Source organism: Leucopleurus acutus (genome assembly GCF_964270905.1).
Source record: "Leucopleurus acutus genome assembly, chromosome: 3".
Lineage (NCBI taxonomy): Eukaryota > Metazoa > Chordata > Mammalia > Artiodactyla > Delphinidae > Leucopleurus > Leucopleurus acutus.
Window position 1 is genome coordinate 138,495,431 of NC_139145.1, and position 24,973 is coordinate 138,520,403.

Below are 24,973 nucleotides of genomic sequence, written 5' to 3' on the forward strand. Positions count from 1 at the left end.
TCACCTCTAACCCCCCACTTGTGACGCTGATATAAGCAAAGAATCGTGCTACTTGAAAAAGTCCCTAATGACTAGGGATGCTTGGTGGAATTTAAAAAGATAACCTAAAGAGGTCCCAGTGGCCAGAGATGGAACAAACTGAGCAACTAAATAAATAAAATAGTATTGAATTATAACCCAAAGTGTAAAATAAGTATTTATGAGTCCATACTGATATAAATAAATAACTGAATCAATAAATAAATCTAGAAGAGACATATCTCCCCTGTCAAAGAGTTCCAAATAATTTATGTAGCTACTCATCCCTTAGGGTAGCGCACTGTAACTCCCCATTCCTTAATTGTGGGCTGTTAATAATGACTTCTTTCAAAATGAGAATGAAAACAGGGGTAACTTTGCAGTTGAGAAACCTGACCAACATGACTAGCTAGGTAATCAAGATTAACAGAGGTAAGTTATGTTGCTAGTTACATACACTTGACATGTTGTGGTTTCTATCCCTGTGGTTTTCCTTCTCCAAGTCCATGACTCCAGTCTAATCATGAGAAAAACATCAGACAAATCTAATTTTGAGGGATATTTTATAAAATATCTGACCTGTACTCTCCTCAAATATCAAGGTCATCAAAATCAAGAATAGTCTGAGAAACTGTCACAACCAAGAGGAGTTGAGACATGACAACTAAGCTGTAATGTGGGATCCTGGATAGGATCCTGGAACAGAAAAAGGACATTAGATAAAAAATAGGGACCTCTGAATACATTAGGGACTTTGGATAATTGTAATATATCAATATTGGTTCATTCCTTATGACTAATACATGATGTAAAAATAGGGGAAATTGGCTGTGTGATAAAAGAACTCTGTACTATCTTTGCAATTATTTTTAAATTTAAGATTATTCTAAAACAAATGTTTTTTTAAAAAAAGACCATCAGAACAACCTTTTAACAACCAGACACTCAGAGAACATAAGAAGAGCTACAAACCTCTCTAATTAAAAAAAATAGTGCTCTTTTGTGTAACATTTTTCTTCATTTTCTTCATGATACTGTATTTCTGAATTGTTTACTATGGCAACCTTCTGTTCCAGATACTTATACCAAAAGTAGGCACTTTCAGGCAAAATAAATCTATTTATTCTAGTCAGTTATTTTGACTGATGTCCCTAAACAATTTTTAATTACTTTATGATATTCACTTCTTTTGTTCCAAGCTGGGTCTGCAAATGAATGCTAGTGATATGCCTGTGAATACTAGCCATACACTTAGTTTAGAGAGGGGTCCTCTAGAAACACACGGTGGCCAGACAAGCTTACTGAAGCCGAAGGAAGATTTTACTATCATTCCCAGCTTTTGAAGTTCATTATCATGATGTTAATAATAGCATTTAAAAAAACCAAAATTCTGTAGATGTGTGTACAATAACATCCAGCATTTTCTGTACAAATACTCTAATGATTAAGGTAGCCTTTGTCTGTGCACAGTAGATAATGTGGCTTGATAGGACGCTCTCAAATAGTTTGAGGCTTGGGGCACAAGCCTAGTGATCCACAGTTCTTTGGTGTTTTCTAATAGGCAAAGCAATTTATACAGATAGATGCAGTATTGAATGACATATATCCCACAGCGATCTTTCTCTTTCTCTTTCTCTCCCCTCCTTGCATTTCCCCATGACATTTTTTAAAACTCAGGAGAAAAGGCATTTTAAAATGTAGGCTTTAACGAAAGTATTTTGACTCTTGGCATAAACATCTTTCTTATATGTATTATAAACTTTAAACAAGCTAAGAAAAAATGTATTATCTCCTAAGTCAGATTTAATGACTTTGCAAAAAGCAGATCCTTGAATGTAGCGATAGCAGGTTCTCTGCTACCTCTGACTCATTTATATTAGTGGTAACTTAGAACCGAAACCATGCCAGTCTCATAAAGACACAGTTTTAATATTTAACTAATGTGTATAATGGAACGTTCATTCAGAGTTTTTCTGTTGAAGGTGACTATATTGAACTGAATAATTATTTGACAACTGGAATTGATTCCACCTTCATATTTTTTCTATGTGGTAGTTATCAAAGAATAATCAAAATTTACTTAACATACAAGTATGCAGCTATAATTATATATAACTGTGTACTAGGTACTGAAATAGATTCAAAGAAGAGTTAGGCATGAATCTTGCTCTCAAAAACCTTATAGTTTAATAGAGATAGGATTGGGGGATGTAGCATTTATATAAGGTAATTTAATAATATATCATCAAACATGTGGTCTGATAATCTAATGCGTACTGAGAATAGTTTTCTGGTAATAAACATTAGGGTTAATAGAACAGAATAATTACTTCAAACTGGGAAGTTCCAAAGAATTAAAGGAGGTCGCATTTAAACTAGACCTTGGTGAGAGGTGGGATTTGGGTGGTGGAGATAGAGAGGAGAGAACAGGAATTTAAGGCACATGGTAGAACATGAGTGATAACAACAGAATAGTAGGAAAGAGTAGAGGGAGGTACCAAGGAAGGTATATGGAAAATTAATTTTTCTCAACGATGACTGAGGAATGTGTTTGGGTCTGATTGAGAATGTATTTAATTAATGTTTTAAGTACATGTATTGCCACTTTCCAAGGAACTGAAGCACTTGGTATTATATTAAAAATAATTTGATTGTATGACTTCAAATGTAATTTAGGGTAATTAAATTTCTTGTCTCATCCATATGTATTAGTTACTCTTGTAAAGTGAGATTTAGGAATATTTGAATCTGTTTTGTCATGTGCTGTTTACTTGGCATTTTTCCAATAAAAACCAATTTTTTTTTTTTTTTGGAGGAGATCTTACTGATAAATGCATTGTAATTAATTACCTTGTAGAATTTTGTGATTATATATGTTGCTCATATCCTTTGAAAAACATGTATTAAAAGGATTTAATCATTTTCTGAAAAAAAAATGAGATTTTTTTTCCCAGTAGATAAATCCTGAGGTAATAGAGCTTATGTTGGATATAGATCAAACATAGGAGAAATTTGCAGGTTATACCACAGTAAAAATGGAAGCTTCCTTGGATTTCAGTAGTGTAGGAACCTGAGAGTTTAACAAAGTATTCCTATTCAAATGCATGGTCTGGAATTATATCATATTCTATTGGAATATGATTCCTTGTTAGCCTCCATCTATATCACTTAAGGAAAATGCACTGCTATGTTCCTTAAAATACTAAGGAAGCCAAAGAAGCCTAGGGTCTGCACTAGGAATTAAAATTCTCTCCTCATTTCTGTGGTTTAACTCAAAAATATATAGAATGTGTTAGATTTAGAATGTTTCAATTAACTTTTTTTTTAAGGAAAAAAAAACTTTGATAAAGCATAATTTGAAGATTCAGAGATTTTTTTTTTTTTTTTTTTGGCTCTGTGTTCCTAAATTTGCCTTTCCACCTTTTCCTTCAATCTATGTTCACTGAATATATCACATCCATGATTCAAAGCAAATTTCTTCCCCTTTGGTCTGTATTCCATTTTCACCCCTCATCTACAACCTCATTTCTTGTGTATTTACTCTTCAAAGTAATTTTTTTATTAGTAGATTCTATACAATCAACTTTCAAGTATGATCAGATTTCTCCCAGTTTTGAAAAACAGTAAACAAATATACACACCTCCCCTCACTCCAATCACAGAGGGAGATTTATCTAGATAACAAAAAGAATAAACAATTTGTAATTTGTTCTTCATAATAGCTTAACTACCATTGTTTTTATAATGGTATCCTATCTTTGCATGATTAATCGAAAAATTTATTCTCCATCTTTATGTTTCTCAAATCTTGAGCATCATTCCTTGTGGCTTTTTCCTAGTTTTATCTGTGCTTCTCCAACCTTGAACTTCCTGCTCTCTATCCTTAGACTCTATTCCTTTATTGCCCCTACACTCACTACTCATCATCGCTACTCACATGATTCCTAAACCAGCACTTCCCCTCCTGACCTCCAGTCTTCTTACTCTTTAGACAAATTTCATTTTTCAACTGAAACAGAACATTTTTACCAGAGTGTTCTTCCAGCCTCCTCCAAATGAACATGTCCACATGTGAATGAAATCTTACTGTAAGTTAGAGCTTCCTAATTACTCACTTCTGTACCTGGCATCACCATTAACACCTTTATTGCATGTTCTCCGCTTGGAAATCTTAGAATCAGCTTCCCTTTCCATCCTTCCTTCCACTTTTGCACTAGGTATCATCACAAAGCAGAACTTTTCCCCTTTCTCCTTTATTCCCACTGTCTCCAACCAAGTCAAACTCTCATCATCCCCATCACCTCGTGCTGCCATAACCTCCTAACAGAACTCACTTCCCATTCCAATTTTTCACTTACATTGCTTTCACAGAAATTTTCCAAAAGAAAAAATCATATTTCATTATGTCATTCAGTTATTCAAGAATTTCCAAAGTGTCCTATTGTATTCCATATTGACTCCAAATTCTTTTAGCAACTTTTAAATTCCTTTCTAATGGAACTCCATTGTACGTATTCCTCTCTATTTCCAACTTCTTTCCAGAATTTACTTTTCTGCTTTGCAAGGGTTGATTTCTGCCCAGCCTTTCAAATACTTCCACACTTCTTTACATATTGGTGTGTTTTATTCCCCCTGCCCCTTTCATTTTGCCTGTCCATATCCCACCTGTCAGATCTAGCTTCATCAACCCCTTCTCTCTTCCTTCCAGGCAGGTGTGTTCCATTTTTTGTCTTCAACTGAATTTTTAGGAATTCATCACAAAGCTTGGTAGTAATTATTGGCTGAGTCTAGGAAAATCAGCCAGCTGTTAAGATCAATAATACAGTTATTCACACTCATTTCGTCACTCATTTTACTTCATGTTTGTGATTCTTCAACTTGCATCACTGCTCATGACCCCCTTGTTGGGTGAAGAACTAATCTGTGCACATAAAGATGAATGCAGTCTTCATACACACTTAATGTGAAAACAACATTAAAGCTTTGGAAAAATTTAGATGATCAATATGCACATTTTCAAGATTTGGCTGATACAGTAGCTATTGAAGTGTCTGTAGTATCACATGTGAGAAATTATAATTATATTTTCAGGGCAAATATTCTCATCACAATTTTTAATAATTCACTTAATTTTTAAAGTCAGGCTTCTGCAGTTTGACAAGCTCAAGTTTTTCAGTGAAGACAGTGATTCTTCTTAACTCTTCTTTGTGGGCAGAGAACAACAGTATCATCAATAACCAAAACTACCTCCATTCACCTTGATGCAATCTACATCCTGATAGAATCCTGACTTTCCAAGGCTTGTCTGCTAATTCATTAATTTATTCATTCATCAATACAACAAATATGTTTGGAGCACTTACTGTCTGCCAGGAATAAGTCAAATGCTGAAGCTACAGTCTCTGTATTTACTCCCTCTGGGCCTTTCCTAATTCATTTTTTTTTCCATCTGAAATGCTTTCTTTAGCCCCGACGTCATCTTCACCTATCAAAATCCCTGGACCAGCTAAATGTCATTCTCTGCAGCTTCTTCCAGTCCCCTGAAGTAACTAAAGTACTTTCTCTTTCTCCTGAATTTCCAAAGTGCTTTGTTTATGTTCTATTAATTGTCATACAAATTGATCATGTTGTACCTTGTATTCTAGTCATTTTCATACATCTTGCTTACACTTCTCATGATGTCTTGCAAAGTATAAAAGATCAAAAATTTTACTGAATTGAAATAAAATTTTGTTGGATTGAAGTCAAAATATGCCACTACTAATACTAAATTTAGGTGAATTATTCAAACATAGCATTTCACACTGATCAGTATTATTACATAATGGCTTGTCCTTCTTTGGCATAGGTTATTGAAATGAAGCCTACTGACAGACTTGTACAAATATGTGTTTATTCCTAAAACTGAATCATATAACATATTCAACTTTCATTTTAGAAAAACTTTACTATCACAATGGTGCAAGTAAGTGACAGAGAAATATATTAATTGTTAAGACTTGTAGAGAGATATAAGAACAAAATTTATATAACTCTCCTGGATTAGTCACTCCATTGTTCTTAGAAAGATGTCTCTTTGTACTCTCCATGCCAAGCCCCTGCCTCCTTCTCTCAGAAATTCCATCTCAACCTCATTTCCTGGTTCATATTCTCGTTGCCCGAGAATGGACTTGGCTCATGACCATCACTTTGGCTCTTTCCTCCTTCCTGCCTATAATGTCCCCCTTAAAGGACTCATGTTCTCCCGTAGTTTAAGTTTTCAAATCTACACAAAGACTCTTAAAATTGTTTCCCCGGCCCTAACATCCCTTCTGAGTTCTAGAATATTACAGTTCCAACTGTCTTCTGTCATATGAATATGAACCATATTCAACTCATTATCTCTAAAACTGAACTTGTAATCTTTCCCACATCTACTCTCCAGACTTTCATGTTGTCATTTTCTAGTTTCTCTGGTGTGAGACACAGGAGTGTATTTGACTCCTTTAACTTCTTTCTCCCCAAATCCAGACAGTCCTATGTCTTATTTTTCCCTCACAAGGATTCTTTACTCTCTTTTTTCTTGTTTTTCTTAATTTATTTTTTATTGAAGTATAGTTGAGTTACAATGTTGTGTTAATTTCTGCTGTACAGCAAAGTGACTCAGTTATACACACACACACATACACACATATATTCTTTTTCATTATGGTTTATCCCAGGATATTGACTATAGTTCCCTGTGCTATACAGTAGGTCCTTGTTGTTTATCCATTCTATATGTAATAGTTTGCATCTACTAATCCCAAACTCCCAGTCTATCCCTGCCCAATCACCCCACTATTCTGTCTCCTCTTCTCTGCCTTCCCCAAGTTAGTTTTCATAATTAAATTTCTTAAAAATTGCTTCAGTTCTCTCAGTTTCTTGCTCTGATACACGGATAACGCCTACAAAATAAAACTCTTAGATCTGAGAAGATTGTTGAGGCCCATCTAGGTTCACTTTCTACAGGGGAGAAGACAGAGATCCATACTGAGGGGATTTTTCTCAAGATTATAAGGTCTAGATAGTATTAAATATCAGAATTTCAGCATTTCTGCATCCAGTCTAGTCTTCTTTCTGCTATATTATTCTGCTTATTCTTAGGTAGGTTTTTTTCCCCTAGCACCAGTAAATTTGTTTGGTCAATAATAAACAAAAATACAACTGACAACAAGATAATAACAGACCACTATTTTTGGCTTAAAGGCATAACTACTATTTTTCTATAAATTTATCCTAAAAGAAAAAGCAGTTAAGTTGGAAAATATTAAAGCAAAAAGCCAACATTATGCTTATTAAATAAGACTCCTGTCTCTCAGTAGAATGCTTGCTTGTCTGGTAATATCCATACAGGTTGGAATTTAATAAATGGATATCATCTAAGTCCAAATTATGGATCTGCTGTATGGGAGTATTTTCAGTAGAACATATTTGGAGTGGAGCCAGAGAGAAATACATGATTTTGCATTTGTGGCTATCTATTTTGATAATTAATACTAATTATTTTCCATTAAGTCATTCCTGAGCATATAAGGAAAATTGTGCCATGGCTATGGCATAAATGATATTGCTTTTTATGTAAAAGTACAAATAAATACAAATTAAAATAAATATGATGCATGATGTTAGACTGGAAAGAATCCTGGGTTAGTTACCAGAAAACCTGGCTTCCAGCTTCAGAAGCTACTAACTAGCCAAGTGATCTTGGCTAAGTCACATACCATTTTGTTTCAGATTTCTCATCTGTAAACACAGAGGTAATAAAACAGGTATGTCTCACAGAACTGTTGAGTAAATAAAATGAAAATGATTATCGTGAACATACTTTGTGACTACTAAGTTGTTTTATAGCAATTGGGAAATAGCTATTGTCTGACAAACACCTGCAATGTCATAGTATTTTGACAACCAATTGGAAGGGTAACAAAATAGTGCTGTAAAGTTGATTCACCTTACTAGTATTAGTTCCTAGAATTTCATCAAGTTATAATTCAAAGAATTCTAGAATGTTCAGGTTGATAACTTGCAAAACATTTCATGCTGATACTGGACACGATTTTCTTTCAATACATGTTTTACAATTTAATGTGATGTAAATTTGTTAAGGGCATCAGTCTCTAATATATTTCCAGCACACTTGACACTGTACTAGTACTTAAAATGCCTCAACACATGGTTATATTTTTTTCAGTTTTTTTTGAAAACATAAGAGTTTTCAGTGTGAAGGGGTTTGATATTCTAAGATAATAGCTTTATTCTTTTAAAATCTAACATACAGTTTCAACTCAAAGGAGGAGCAGTATAAGACAAATGGGTGTGAAACAAATATAATAGTTTTCCGTTGGATGTTTGTTTTTCAGCAAGCAATGTGAGAATGACAGTTTCCTCTCACCAATACCAGCATAGGTCTCCTGACAGGTTGTACACCAAACAATCCTTGGGTTCTGATCTCAAGACAAACCACTAGGATCAGTGGCCCCTGATGTTTGAAAAATATTCCTCTAAGCATTAGTTACTGTGCCCTTCTGTGGCTCACTTCTTGGAAGCTGCTGGGGTTTGTAAGACCAGCCAGTGTGAGTTCCATGGCTCCTCCTCTACCCTCTTACTGTACTGGTTAAACTAAGTCCTTGTTTACTTTCAAGAATGTGTGGAATCTGTTCACATTTCTTCGGAGTTTTAATCTAGCCAAGTTTTACGTATTCAGCTTTTTGAGTCTTTCCTCACAAGTAAGGCTTCCCTTTTCTTTAATTACCTTTTCCTCCTTATTCTTTTTTGGACGTTTTCTAGTTTGTCCATATTTTTATGATATTAATGTGTCCAAAACAGAATAAAACATTCAAGGGACCGATACTTGTACACCGAAATTCCATTACAGTGCCTTTGTTTCTTAAGGCCCTGAATATTCATGTATTCCTTTATTCAGTAGATGTTTAGAGAATTCACTCTAGTTGCAGGCATTGTGTTAGACAGTGGAGACATAGTGGAAAGGATAAATAGATGAAGTTCCTGACCATGGTACATCCACTGTAGCTGGAGAAACAGACCTTAGAAAAATCGTCCACATGCATATAAAAATACAAAGCATTTTTTTGTGTGTGAAGGAAAAGCCAAGGTACTTAGGGACTGTATGCTTGGGGCACCTGGCCAAGCCTGGAGGTGATTTCTTCATTCAGTCCCTGAATGCTTCTCTAGGGCTTACTATGTGCACTGCACTGTTGCAGGTTTTCTTCAAATGCAATAGAATGATCATTGCCCTCCATAAAAATATCAAGGGATGGCTTGTGAGAGCTTATGCCCACCCAAATGACTTTTGCAATCTTGTGTGAAGTGTTATATCTCTTTAGGATATATTGTTATTTTTTATCGACCCATAAATAAACTAATTCAGCAAAAACAATGTGCTGGCTAAGGAAATAGTTTTACTTCAAATCCTCTTAAATCCCTTTCCCATACTGAAAGCTTGCCACCCCCTCAGTCCCATCCAAAAAGATGTTTTGGAGATGCTCTTGCTTGCTCTTAGATTAGGCTTAACACATTCTAAGGTTCATGTGCCACACAGGTGGAGGGAAAAGAGGAGAGCCTGTGGCTTAGAGAATTCAGGACTGGGCTAGAGGAGTTGCTGGTACACTTGAAGTTGGAGAAGGTTAAGAAGAGAAGAAAGGTGTGAAGTGTATTCCAAGCTCTTTCAGGGAGCAGTTGTGCAGAAGAAATTAAGAAAAGGCTGCATGAAGGATAAATAATTAAATTAGCCTGTCTAAAGCTCTGGGATCAGGTTGAGGATTAGTGAAAGAAAAGGTCAGAGATAGGTAGAAATGTAAATTAAGACATTTACACCAATTTTACATTGCCAACAGTTTTGGCATGATTTAATTCTCATAAGAGTATTCTATAGGTTGGTATTTCCTTTTAATCTTTTATGTTGTCATATAGCACCAGATGGGTTTTGGAATCGTGACTTTTGAATTAGTCATCACAAAACAACAAAATAACTGTTTCAAGAATTGCTATCTTTGACACATATATAAGATAAGTTCTTGAGTCTTTACTTTTTTTTTTTTTTTCAATTATCTCTCTGGTACAAAGAGAAGTCTGAGATTATATTTCTTCACAAGTTTCCTGTTTTTGTTATTTGCTCGTTTAGCTGTTGAAGAAACTAAACACCCAACCTGTCACTTACCTGAAGGTAGAAGCCATATCTTTTAAAGTGAACTGAAATGTACAAATCACAAAAACCTCTTGAAGAATTTAGTAAATTTATAATAAGTGTAACATTTTCCTTCAAGTCACTGGGCTGCATAAAAAAGTATATGTAACTTCAACCTATTAATGGGATTCAGTTATCTGCTGTGAAACCTCCTATTGTGAATATATTTCCTTTTTGAAGCAAAAAAAAAAAGGTTTAATAAGTGCCACTGAATGAAGAAGGAAGGGATGAATGAAGAGAGGCCAAACATTTCTAGTTACAGCTATGCAGAAACAAACATATATGAGTTGTTGGTGGGGACTGAAGTGGATTGGAGTGTGTGTTTATTTGGTTCCTTTGTAGGTGACTGAAAATTTCTCATTATACTGGCAGTTCTGCTTAATATATGCCCTAATGTTTGTGTGAGTTGCCCAGACAATTCAAGAACTTTGGTCCTCAATTCTTAAGTATTCCACAGCAAATGCTCCTCTGCCCACACACCCTGGATACTTGTTACAGACTTGGGAGCATATGCTCCTGGTAGAAGCATTTTCTTCCTTGACACATCACTCCTTCTGCTCCTCAGATAATATGCAGCTGGAAGTGGATGAAAACCTCAATGCAATTCAAGTATGAAATACCATCTTTAGGTATTGTTGTTTTAGGGAAAAAAATCAGCTAAATGGAAGTGATATTCCTTTTTATGCATATAGAACCTAAAACCTGTGGAAATTAATCTTTAACTTCAGAAGTCTACTGTTAAAATAGATAAGTAGATATTGATTATTTTAAAAAAGTATTTTGAAGAAAAAATATGGTACTGTGAAATTTATAACTGTAAACAGAACTTAACTTTTTTTTTTTGCGGTACGCGGGCCTCTCACTGTTGTGGCCTCTCCCGTTGCAGAGCACAGGCTCCGGACGCGCAGGCTCAGCGGCCATGGCTCACGGGCCCAGCCGCTCCACGGCATGTGGGATCTTCCCGGACCGGGGCACGAACCCGTGTCCCCTGCATCGGAAGAGGGACTCTCAACCACTGCGCCACCAGGGAAGCCCAGAGCTTAACATTTTTTAATTGAGCTTTTATTTGATCACATTCTTGGCTGTTCTTGATCATGGTCCTTCATCTTAACTGGGAAAACAAAATTTTAAAATTTATGAAGAGAAAACACTTGATATACCCTTGGAGCTAAAACATTAACTAAAAAGTAAATACATCACCAGACCTTTTAACTTTTCATGGCATTTATTCCCTTTACCTCCCTATTTTGTGTCTATTTCTCTTGGTATTCTGGTGGCAACTCTAGTGCGTGCCTAGTGGCAACCTAGAAACTAGTACAGTTTTGGTGCGCAATAAATGTTTGTGGTGTAGTGTATACACCAAAACAAGTTTTTACAGTTGTGTAGGGAAAGTATCAACTCTGACTGTGAAATCCTGCCCACTTCTCCTATCCTTCCCCCGAGTAAGACTTGATCACTATCTCCTTTGTGTGCCTCAGTATTGCTCTTTTATAAGCCTGTTTTAGAAGACATTATTGATTGTTTGTCTTCCCTAGTCCTTATTTTCTTGAGGACTGGGTCCGTGTCTAATTCTCTTTGTATATATAATGACGAGCCCAGGAAGCTGCACATACATGTTCATAAATTAATGTTTGTGCCGTGAGTAAAATGCAACCTAGGAACTCCTCAGCAAATGCTGTCTTTGAGTTTCTTTAACAATAATAGTTTCTTTAAATAGCTGACCAATTGTTTCTCTCTTTGGGAAACCCAGAGTACCTGTAGTGTACTATTTAGAACATGTCTTAAATTCTCTCCTAGTCTTATATAATAAGTACAAGTCTTTGTTTTCCTATTAAGTTGGAAGTTCTTGACTGCAAAGTTTGTTTATAATTTATGTTTGCATTTCTCAGAATGTTTAGAACAATATGTACTATGTGGAAGATAGCCAATACATATTTGTTGGAATTATTATAATGTAACTATTTGGAGAAAATATTGGTTGATACTAAATTTGACTCTTGCTTTCCAAGTGCTTTTTAACTATAGAGCATCTGAACTAACTTCGGTTTATACAGTAGTGAGATATCTTTGTAGGTCAAGGCAGAAAGAGTTTGAAGCAGGTAATCCCATAGTTCCTTTATTTGAAGATGTGTGCTCCTATATGGGTGTAGGGACAGATGAACTATCATGTTGATTCTCTGGGGATGTAGGTAAACTCTCAATGGTTTCTGCATGGAAAGGCACAGAAACCAAAGCCCAGCCATGGAGCCATATCTGCAGCACCACAGTCTACTTCCCTTCAGGGTTTAGACTTTTCCTTGTGAAACAATTTTGTTCTCATTTCAGATGGGTGACTGATAAGGGCAGGTGAACATATGGCTATATTGTGGGAAAGTTGTTGTTTTTTAATGCTACTCTTAAAATCCTTGAATCATTTATTCAGGCATTGAATAGTGTAGAAGGAGTGTAAGCATGGGAATTGGTCGTGGGTTCAAAGCAATTTTTCTCATTTCCTGTCTACAAGAATTTAAGAAAAGTCTTTTGCTGGATGAGATTCAGTTTCCTCTTGTTAAATTTAGGTTATGCTGCCTACCTCTTTGGTTGTTTTGAATATCAAATGAAACAATGTTTACAAAATGCCTATCATCTAATAAATATTACTTACACTTCATTGCCTTGATGCTGCTTTTCTTTTCAAAATTCAATGAGATATTATTATATATAAAAATGAGAATCATTGGCACATTCCAAAACTTCTGTAAAATGCAGACATTTTGTAGACTTCCAGACACAATAATGTGTTTGGACATTGATTCTGAACCTTCCATCACATCCTCAAACTGGAGCAATAATGCAAAAGATCTACATGGCATCGGCAGCTTAGAAAGGACAAAGAGGATAAGGATTTATTGAGATCTGTAGAGTAAAAAGAAACACAAGGGACATGTATTATCAGCCACAGGAAGATAAAATGGATGATTTGAAAATAAGCCATGTGGTGGGAAGCTTATGAGAGGAGAATTATTCTGAAATTGAAACTTCCAAACCTGAATACACCTTAAGTTAGCTATGTATTTAGACAGGGAAGAATCAGTCACCTTCCTTTTCAAAATTTCAAAGTGGTTGGATGAAAGTGTATCAACAAATATAAAGCCCTTATCAACTGATAGTCATTTAACTGAGCTTCAAAATAAAGGTGTGTTCATTGTCTATGTCATGGGACTGTCCGTCAATGTGATCCCCTAATGTCCTTTAGTCTGTCTCTGGAAACAGTTAAAAAATAGACTCAACTTACTGAATTTTATACTGGAGTGAATGGTACTAGGACACATTTTGGTTGACATGACCTCTGACAATATTTCTGCTTTCCTTAAAGGATTAAAGTGCTGACTGTCAAAGGAGAGAATAAAAGTTTTAAAAATCACTCAGTGATAAATTAAAAAAAAATACTAAGAAGCTAAGGAGTAGGTTTACGTTGGACTTTTTTAAGAACTCTAAATTTAAACACTAGGAGCTATTTTACACATTTTCTACTCACCTTTTATACATTTAGGACTTTTATTTTTATGGAAAATCTATATGTCATCATAAGGAGAGTACCGCAGCATAGACCTGCTTAATTCTCAGGGAGTTCTGCTTCATTCTGTAACTTCTGATTAAAGCTATAGACTGGGACTTTCCTGGTGGCGCCGTGGTTAAGAATCTGCCTGCCAATGCAGGGGATAGGGGTTCGAGCCCTGGTCCAGGAAGATCCCACATGCCGAGGAGCAACTAAGCCCATGCAGCACAACTACTGAGCCTGCGCTCTAGAGCTCAGGAGCCACAACTACTGAAGCCCGCACGCCTAGAGCCCATGCTCCGTAACAAGAGAAGCAACTGCTGAGAAGCCTACGCACCACAACGAAGAGTAGCCCCCGCTCGCCGCAACTAGAGAAAGCCCGTGCGCAGCAACGAAGACCCAACGCAGACAAAAATAAATAAAATAAAATAAATTTATTTTTAAAAAAAGCTATAGACTTATAGAAATGTATTTCATGTGGGACATTTATGGATAAGTGGATGTTTTGGTTCAAAGGAATGAAAGTTGTGGGCTTCATCTGAAGTAAATTTGAATGACATAATGAAAGTACCCTTGAATGACATCTTTCTTCCTGTTGTCTAAAGCAAGAATTTACCATAGTTTAAAGATATGCCATACCACTCAAGAAGAAGTAAAAAAAGGCTTGTACCTATTTAATTTCCAAACCATCCAAAAAAACAAATGATCATATGTGTTTTAATTAAAATCTTATAATATTGTAATAAAACCTCATTAACATAAATGTGATTAATTTGGAATTTGATCATTGGGAAATCAGACACATGTATACTATTTGCTAGGCAATTTAAGTGTAAAGAAAATTGGCATAGAGTTTGGCTTGGAATGAGCACAAAAGCAGTGTTTTCAGACAACGTTTATTAAATGGTCTTTATCAAATTATTACCGACACTTCATTATGGTGAGTTATTCAGTGTTCACTAGTTGGTGTCCTCAAATGCTGGAAATCACAGAGAGAGATTGAAGTAGGAGTTGGGGCAGGGAGGAGATAAACTCCAACTGATCTGGGGATGGGATAAAAGAGGGTACTGTGAAGAAACTGGCATTTAAGTTGACCACTGAAATAATGTTAGGAAGTGTAGAGGTTGAGTTTGGGTTTTAGGAAAGGAAATCCCAGACATCTGTTGGGCAATGACAAAGATGAAAAGTCTGAAAAACAGGGTCTTTTTTAATTTAGCTGAGGATCATGCATGTACAAAAAGTTAAGCTTTGAGATATAGAATTGGGACATACTCTAGAGGATTTTGAATGATTACATTTCATTTTGCAAGCAATAGGAAAAGTCTGTTGGATATAAATAGGAAGTAATTTCCTGGGGCAGGTAGAAACAGGAAAATTAGTAAGCAGAATAATGATGTAATAAAAACTTCATAGAAGATGATGGCAATGGAACAAAATGAAAAGCTTCTATTGTATTAGAAGGAATGTAAGGCTCGGCAAAGGATCAAAGGTCAGAGCTGGGCGAACAGAGGAATCAGGGATAATTTTTAAATTTTATGCCTAGTGGCTGGCTAACGAAGATAAAAAAAGGAAGAAGCTATGCTACAATAAACAGACATACAAATATCAGGAGAATTATTTTGGGGCCGTAAGGTTCATTGGTTTGGATTTCAGCCTGTTGAGATGGCTATTCCACTGGAACACTTAGAGGCCACTAACTATGCAGGATGTAGTTAGAAATGCATGACTCCATCTCAGAGGTTAAGGCCAGTGATAGAGTTGAGAACAATTTACATTACGGTATCAGTTTAGCCTGTGGCGACTGATGAGACCAATGAGCGAGTGAATAGAGGGATGAAAAGTGCGATGAGATAGTAATGTAGAATGCCAGCTTGAATGGTGGAAGAAGAGAAGTCAGGTAAAGCTTGAGGAAAATTAATTTCTGCTAATATATAAATATGAGTGAGAAACTACAAAAATGCAGAATCATAGAAACCGAAGATTTGGGAGAGTTTCAAGTAGGAGGAGTGAACAAAGTTGTAAACAAAGTTGTAAACAAGAGTTCATGGACCAATATAAGGCTGTTAATATTGGCAGTTAGAAGATTAACACACAAAGAATAAAGTTCAGTTTCAGAGGAAGGGGGAAGTAGAAAAAACATGTTTACTTTTTCCTGTACTGGTGCAGATCTTAATACCTTCGTAGGGATTAAGTTTCTGTCTCATTAGCTCATTTTAATAAATAACATTAGCTAAAACATAATGTACCTCCCACCCATCTCAAGTTCTTATTGGGTAAATTGCTATTTACCAGTAATCATTTGTCTTCAAATATGGTTTAAGTTAATTTTATCCATAAGTTAGGCTAAACTTTCCTACAACTGGGATCTTTATTAAGAAAGCTAGTGTATTTTCACTTCAAAATACCCATATTTAAGTTGTCTGTGTTTTCTGATCGCTTCACTCCCCACCCGCCATAGACAATGAATTTGTCCTTGCAAGATAGCAAGGCATTAGACTAAATAATAGACCTGACCTAGAAAACTTCTTTGCAAGGTTTAGGATAGGCATATGTCCTACAGAACGTCAGCCCCAGTGTGAATATTCTAAATAATGATGTTTGCAAGGTGACAAAGGATGTCTGAGAACCCATTAGATCAAAGCTCAGGTGTTGGCTGCTGAGACTTGGTGGGGTGAATTGCCACTGACAGTACTAGGAAGAGGACCTAGCATTTAAGAGAAGACACTTCTTGTTATTATTCAAGAGATATGTGCCTAATAATCAGGCTGTTAATTGAACTTTTGAAAATTGAATCAGTTTTAAATAAAATTTAAAATATAATTGCAAGGACTATGTGTTTTATAAAAAGTAAATCCAGCTGGACATTTGTTTATTTATTTGTTTAGATTGATAAATAAGTTGGTTTACAAGTGTGTGCCCAATTTATGTTTGACATCTAAAGACATAATTGTTAGGAGTGACTCAAGTGTGAATAGTGGGACAGGTTTGTCACATCAGTTGATTTCAACAACAGGCAAAAGAGTAGCCATGTATAAATCTGGTACCATTTCAGGGTTTAACCAGAAGTCCCTTCCTCCATTCCATTTAATGACAAATATTTATTTCATCAGAGAGAGGGGAGAAGAGAACCTTTTACTCAATATTTAGAGACAAAAATTTAAAGATAAACATCTTCAGTAGTGAAATATGGGAATTGTTTTAATCTCTTTAAGGCTTTGGGGTAGAAACGTCTGACATCAGATTATTTCAACTAGAGCAGATGTCATAAGGGGGCAGGGGAACCTGAAAGAGTGCGAAATTCTTGTTAGGACAGAAGTGTGGTCTTTATTCACCACAAGCCTGAGAGAGATCCAAGTGGGTAAAAAGAAAGGAGCATGACTGAATTCTGAATTCTTCACAGTTAAGATCATGGACTAATCTTTGCAATGCCACTTTTTCTCTTCTAAAAACTTAAGGGAGAAATGAATTCTTAACATAAAAATAATTTGTCTGAAAATTATTTATTAGTAATTAAAGTGACCATAGTTTTAGTGATCTATTAATTATGACTGAAATACCATTTTATTCTGTATATTCTATCTACTCTTAGTATAAAGTAAAAATGATTACCTAGGTTATTATTCTACTGTAATTGTCAAGACTTGGCTTTGCAGTGAGTGTTGGTTTTACAGACAAAGTTGACTTTCTATATCACAGGTTCTGTATGCTTTGCACACATCATTGTATGCAGTCCTCCTGGAAGAGAAACTCTGAGAGTAGTAGGAGAAAATTGAAATTCACAGCAGTTAAATACCCTACTCCAAACCATACACAGTGGAACTAGGATTTGAACCCTAGGCTGCCTTCAAAGTGCAATCAAGATCTTTGACAAATACAGTCTCTCTAGAGCAAGATGAATAAGAGGGGGTTTTTGTAACATTCAAAACCAGGTGCAAATCCAGAATTGTTTAGTTTGCAGGCGGTCTGACCTCAGAACATATTTTTAATCTCTTTGTTTCCTATTTATTTTAATGTATTCTATATTATAAAAGCCTTCAATGAATAAAAATCTAGAGTTATATAAAAGATATATTGGGAAAGTATTTACTGCATTAATGGCCTTTGACTTATTAAAAAAGTATTTCTTTAAATATCCTCATGAAGTGTATGTTTCCACTTAAAATTTAATGAATATATCTTCTTAGCACTTGCTGTCCTGGATACTGTCTACATTATGCAGAAATTAAACAGAAGACAATATAGGTTTGAACTTCAAAGAACTTAAATCCAAGGAGGAAACAAAGGCAAATAGTAACAAAAGCAAAAGTGAAATAAGAAGCATATTGAAAATAAACGTTGCTCTGGAAGTTGTAAAAAAAAAAAAAAACCTAAGAAATTCATTGCCAGAATGGGACTTGAAGGACAGGTAGAACGCTGATACGAAAAGGAACAGGTAGAGTGGAAGTAACCATATCTCCTGTATGTGTACCTAGGTGTGCATGATGGCAAGGTAAGAGCAAGTACTCTTGCTTGAGCTATGAGGTACTTGCCATAAAGGGTTAAAGAAGAGACGGGGAAGGGAGGAGGAGGCTATATCAGGGAATGCCTTGATGTTTTTACTTAATTGAGAGGGTCCATGATGGTTTTGACCTGGTAAGTTACACGTTAGATGGTCACTCTGGTACTGGCAGGTAGAATTGATCAGATTCCATCGACAGGAGAGTCTTTGAGATATTCCAAGCAAGAGCTAGCTCTGCCCAAACTAGAGAGATAGCAATGGGAATGCAAAGAGGGAGTGGGTAGGAAAGACGATTCTGTAATAAAATGTGCAAGACATAGAAATTGAGAGTTAAGGAAAAGGGAGGGCCTGAGTATCCAAAGAAATTTTCAGAGCAAAGAGCTAAGAGAAACTCGTGGGCAGGGAGGCATGAGAGTCTCATGAGGTCAGTTTTCAGGAACATATTCATTGCTGTTTTTTAAAGCAACTTCTAGAGTGGGTGATAACTGTATTTTCCTTGGCTAGCTAAGGAATGAATCCATGTTAACCAAAGAAAGTGTTATATTATGCAAAGTCTATAGAATTGTGTTTATGACTGCAAAATATGGTCAATGATACTTTAAAAGGAAATTATAAGGTTTAATTGAGCTTCATATTGATACATATTGATATCTAATGGCTTCAATCCATAGTAAGCACCACATAAAAAGCTACGGTGTGGCAAACATTATTGCTAAAATAAAGAGTGGATGGCACTCATCCTTTTCATTTCTGTTGACTAAGAAGGATAGAGTATGAGTTTTCCTTAAAAATAGCTTCTATCTTAGTAAAAGAAATACAAGCATGTATGTAAAAGTGAGTATTTTTCAAAGGGCTCCTGACTGCTTTCCCCAAATTGGATATCTTTTGGTAAGCAAGGAAAGGTAGATGAATACTAAGTATGCTACCAGCATCGTATGCCACAGCTTGTTCTCTGCTAGGAGCTGTGATTTTCATATAGTGTTTTTTTTTTTTTTTTAATCTGTAAAACCCTACACATTTGGTTCTATAATAATCTTTATTTTACAAATGAAAAAAATTAGGATTAGAGAATTTAAGTAACTTGTCTCTAAATTAAGCAACTGTTGAGAATTTCTGGTTGAAGACAGCTGCCGTGGGAATGATAAAGGACAAATGGATGAATACAACTTACATGTTAGAACCAAAAAGCCTCGGTAATTGATTGAATAATGAGATTAAGTAGATTTCAGGCCAGGGGTTATCTAGGATGGTTCCAAGTTTTCTGGCTTGCAAATCAGGTAGAGCGTTGTTCCATTCTCTGACACAGGGAATATCTGGTGGATGTCTGTGGGAGGGAAGGTGATGAGATTGAGCTTGGGCATGCTGTTTGACATGAGTGTGAGATATGCAAGGGGACAGATTTAATAGACTGCTATTATAAGGATTAGGAGGCTTAGAATACAGGAATGGACTGGAGATAATGCTTTTGTAGTCATCAATTATGAATTAATCATTAAAGACATGGATGAGTGTATAATATTGCCCAAAGAGCATGTGTAGAATAGAAGATAAAAGGGCTATGTGTAACACCCAAGGGAACAGCAGCCTTTCAGGGGAAAGCAGAGAGGAGGGCAGAGAAGAGACTGATAAGAGTGTCCAGTAAAGTGAAAATCCTCAGGGCACACACAATTTCATTTTAGAGTTCAGTGATGTCACTTTTTTGTGAAACAGCTATTACAATATTGCATCTGCCCTACATCTCTCCTCTGTCCTTAGTGTATTAAATGGCACATTTTGCCTTTCCATTAGGAGAGGAGAAAAAAAAGAGAAAAAATTTCATTGAAATTGCCAGGGCATAATGTATGATTGACATGGGTATTTGTATACTTGTCCATAACTCTATAGGTAAGTTTTGACGGAAAGACTGGTGAAATCTTCAAAATGACAAACATTTATCTTTTATATAATCCTGGCGTGGGGGGGTAGAAAACAGGGCAGAGTGGGACTGTTATAGTTCTTTCTTGTACTACTGCTTTTAACCCAGGAGTCACTCATAATTAGGAATGATAATAACTTTGAAAGGTTCATACCTTACCATATGGTTCATATACCTTACCAAAATGTAGCCCAAATAGTCTAAGTAGGAGAATTAATGTAAAATAATATCTTGGTTAACAGAAATGTCATGAAAGTTTATACCATTTTTGTAACACAACTGCTAAGAGAGTACACCTTCGACTAGAATGAAGTAGCTCATGTTTCCAGAGACTATTTTATGACTATAGAGTTGTATTAGTTGATTTGTTTCTTTATTTTTATAAGTATATACTGTAACAAGTATAGTCTATTATCTAGTCTAAATACAGTGTCAATAGACTTTGAAAGAAACCAAATGAGAATATACAATAATCTCTGCTGAATTTATTCTATATTAATAAATATTAACTATATATTAATGCTATATTAACCTGGAATAAATTTCCTAATTTTAATATAAGGTGGGATAAGAGTGTTTCAAAAGGTAGTTAGTAATCATAGCTGTGTTGAAAATTAAATCAGAAATTTTAAGGAAAGTATTGTTTGGAAAAATAGTGGCAATATATTTAAAGTTGTTCAATGAAGCAGTGACAAAAGTGCAAATTTTAGCTAGATTCTAGTTTCAAACCTAGAGTCAGTTCAAGTATTTTCAGCCTCAGAACAAAATTAGTTTTCTCATTTCAAATTAAGAAGAATAAAGCATAAATATTTGGAGTGCTGTGAAGCTATGGAGGTTCTAGAATTTATGGTTGACCTAATCTGTAGCTCTAGAGATAAATCTGCAGTACCAATATTTTTCATGTGCCCTATTTATTACTGTTTATTCTAATCTATGATTGGTAATTTTACATATAAAGTACTTCAAAACACCTCCAAAGAGTCTTCTCAAAGGTAGCTTTTTTAAAGATAGATCTTCTGGATCTTCTCCCTTGTTTTCATCCATATTGTATATTAACTATAGGGGAGTTTATTTTTGCTTCTTTATCAGATAAATGGGGGTATGGGTGTTCATGAATTTATTTCTATAACATTTTATAGAAAGTAATTTTTAGAATTCTATAATCACAATGCCTTGCTTTAGGAATATATTAATTTTACTTAGATTTAACTTTATGGCCACTGAAGGAGCTACCTTATTTACCAAACTGACATTCCGTTCTTCTAGTCATTTATTTAACCATAAGTCAGTAATAATTTTTATGGTGGTGGGGGGCAGGGAGAACAGGCTGGTCATTGTCTACATCTTAAAATCTGATTTTTTTTTATTTATTGTAGGTTTTATTGGGATTTAATAATGCTTATAATGATGGTTGGAAATCTGGTCATCATACCAGTTGGAATCACATTCTTTACAGAACAGACAACAACACCATGGATTATTTTCAATGTGGCTTCAGATACAGTTTTCCTTTTGGACTTGATCATGAATTTCAGGACTGGGACTGTCAATGAAGATAGTTCTGAAATCATCCTGGACCCTAAAGTGATCAAGATGAATTATTTAAAAAGCTGGTTTGTGGTTGACTTCATCTCATCAATCCCAGTGGATTATATCTTTCTCATTGTAGAAAAAGGAATGGATTCAGAAGTTTACAAGACAGCCAGGGCACTTCGCATTGTGAGGTTTACAAAAATTCTCAGTCTCTTGCGTTTATTACGACTTTCAAGGTTAATTAGATACATACATCAGTGGGAAGAGGTAAGACATATCTTTTACATTTTTAAAGCTACTATATCATGCGATTTAAACTATAACTTTCAAAATGAGCAACTGTGCTATGTATAATGAGTTTTATGAAATTCAAAAAGAAAAATTTCATTTTATTTTTTTTTTTGGTATGTAAGTGGTATATTTGTATCCTCAAAAGATATGGTCGAATACTGGATTTGAGTGAAGTGAAAAAATTAGTGATTGTAAAACGTTTGTCTTATGCCAATTCAGTCTTTTTTTTACATGTCTTTATTGGAGTATAATTGCTTTACAATGGTGTGTTAGCTTCTGCTTTATAACAAAGTGGATCAGCTATACATATACATATATCCCCATATCTCCTCCCTCTTGCGTCTCCCTCCCACCCTCCCTATCCCACCCCTCTAGGTGGTCACAAAGCACAGGGCTGATCTCCCTGTGCTATGCAGCTGCTTCCCACTAGCTATCTATTTTACGTTTGGTAGTGTATATATGTCCATGCCACTCTCTCACTTCATCCCAGCTTACCCTTCCCCCTCCCCGTGTCCTCAAGTCCATTCTCTACGTCTGCGTCTGCGCCTTTATTCCTGTCCTGCCCCTAGGTTCATCAGAACCATTTTTTTTTCTTTTAGATTCCATACTAGTTTTTTTTTTTTTTAAGCAAATCTACTTTAATCAACAAATTTTTATCTTAACCAGTGCAGCCCCTCTTCCACCATGGGAGATTGTTTTTATTTAATATCTAATATTAGTTTGTTTTATCTAACACATCAAGTACCATCTTTGACAAAGCTGTAGGGTCTGATTGCTAACCTAGTTTGTATCATTAGCTCTGTGAAATAATGTGGAATATGTTTCCTCTAATATTGAAATTTCAGAGAATTTGTGTTTGAAGAAAACAGATTTTTTTTTTTTTAGTATTTCCAAGTTGTATGTGTAAAGACTGATTTTAGTATAATAATTTTGCTCATTCTTATTCTTTGCCTATAATTATTTATTATAGGTTCTCTCTACTAGTTCATTTCATAATACTGAAAAACAGCACACCCCGGAGGGAAATTATTACATAAAAACCACAAATACTACAGTGAATAAATACAGTGAATCTGGCCAATATTTTGCTGAATAGGGCATCTGTTGTTCTTAGGCAATTGGTGGGACCTGAAAGGGCTCAGCCAACTGGAGTTTCCAAAGATCTGAGTTAAATGTACCATCACCAAGCAAAGGAGGTTATGTCCCTAATTTCAGAGTCTGCATATTAACTTTCTGATTTTCTTTTCCTTCTAAATGTATCTTAAAAAAATTAATTATAACTTGAACTTTATTGTCTGCATAAAAATGAGGGTCAAAGAGGCCTCCAGAGTGCCTAAACCTGCACTAAAGAAAACCATACATTGGCTAGGAATGAATCGCCACTTTACTAGCTACAGAAATGCTTTTTAGGATGAATTATATTTTGGAATTTAGGTTTAAACAAGTCATAAAATGGAACTTTGGTGAACATTAGCTCTGCTTTCTGTGAGACTGTAACAATGTTTTGTGTGTGCTTGTTGATGACATTTTGGTTCCTAGGATTTCAGGAAATGACATACAATAATAAGACACTGCTAAAAAGACATAAAAATGGATCATTCTTAAAATATGGATACGGATTATATTTAAAATAAGATGAAGCACATTTGAGAAATTGGATTCATCTTATAATGTGTCTCTATATAGCACATTCCATCTAACATGTAAAAAATGTTTGGTTTTCAAACATTATTATGCTAATGTTAATATCAAAACAAGGTGATAATTGATAAAAATAGCTAATATTTATTGATGGCTTATTATATGTCAAGTAATATGTTTGATTCTTTACATGGATTAGTTCATTGAACCTTCCTAATAACTCTGGTTAACTTGCCCAGATTCACAGGGTTAGTAATAGGTGGAGCTGGGATTCTGACCTTGGCAACCTGACCTTGACAACCTGACCTGACCTTGGCAAAGCTCTTAACCACATAACCAAATAGCTTCTCACCATAACATATATATTCTTTTAATGAGAAATACCTTAATATTACACCATTTTATATATATATAATCAAAAATTGTAGGAAACTTTTCTTAACTGAACTTTGTGGTCCAAGCAACATAAAATCTGAATATTTGCTTCTTAAAACATGGTCACAAAAAATATTGTAATGAGTAGCCTGTGAGAAGAAAAGTCACTGATATAAATACTCAGTCAATTATAAATACAGTGGGCAATGCGACTATTTTCAGTGTCTTGTAGTTTGAACCCAGTTACCCTAGAGAATGGCAGAAGGATGAACAGATGGCATTCTACCAGATAAAATGGCAGGCCGTACAGTCATAGAAGAGCACACTGCTTAATACCGTTGTCCTCTAGTTCCTGGCAGCGGTCACAGACACCTAGGTCTGTGTAACTTGATGGTGTTTCAAAGATGCCAGGATATAATTCAGGAGCATCAGCTCACTGCCATCATTACTGTAAAATGCAATTTAATATGCACTTACAGACATTTGGTAACCAAACCCATTCAAGCTAGAGTTGTGAGTTGGCAAGATCTTTCTTATAAATAAATGACCTTGATAATAAATGAATCATAAGCTCACTTCATGAAGAATGTTTTCTTGATTATATGATATCCCCATATAATAGCACATATATCATGGATATTTAATGTCTGTTAGTAACACTGCTAAGCAGAGAAAAAATACAGTAGTAATTAACCCAAATTTAATACGGATTCATTATTTCATCACCTACGTGATTGAAACCGAAGTCACAAAGAAACTTGAATGGTTCCAAATTGGTAAAGCTCTACCTGGGTTTTATAAATGCCACTAGGATGCGTTTACAAGTAGAAACACAACAAATAATCAGGTTGCTCTTTGAGCATTTAGAATAAGAGTACAGAGGAAGATGTGGGTTCACCCACATGTCTTTGAGTTCTGAGTGTTTTAGTACCAAGCTGG

The 24,973-nt window shown here is 35.3% G+C and overlaps 1 protein-coding gene across 1 annotated transcript in view; it reads left to right on the top strand.

Annotated features, from left to right (window-relative positions):
• The window catches only part of HCN1 (hyperpolarization activated cyclic nucleotide gated potassium channel 1), a gene marked incomplete at both ends in the record, with an annotated part of 364,544 nt that overhangs the window by 26,554 nt on the left and 313,017 nt on the right, over positions 1–24,973 (top strand). Inside the window, one exon of the mRNA XM_082836084.1 lies at positions 21,571–21,994. Within this exon, the coding sequence (XP_082692210.1) occupies positions 21,571–21,994 (424 nt within the window). The remainder of the gene's footprint in view (positions 1–21,570; positions 21,995–24,973) is intronic.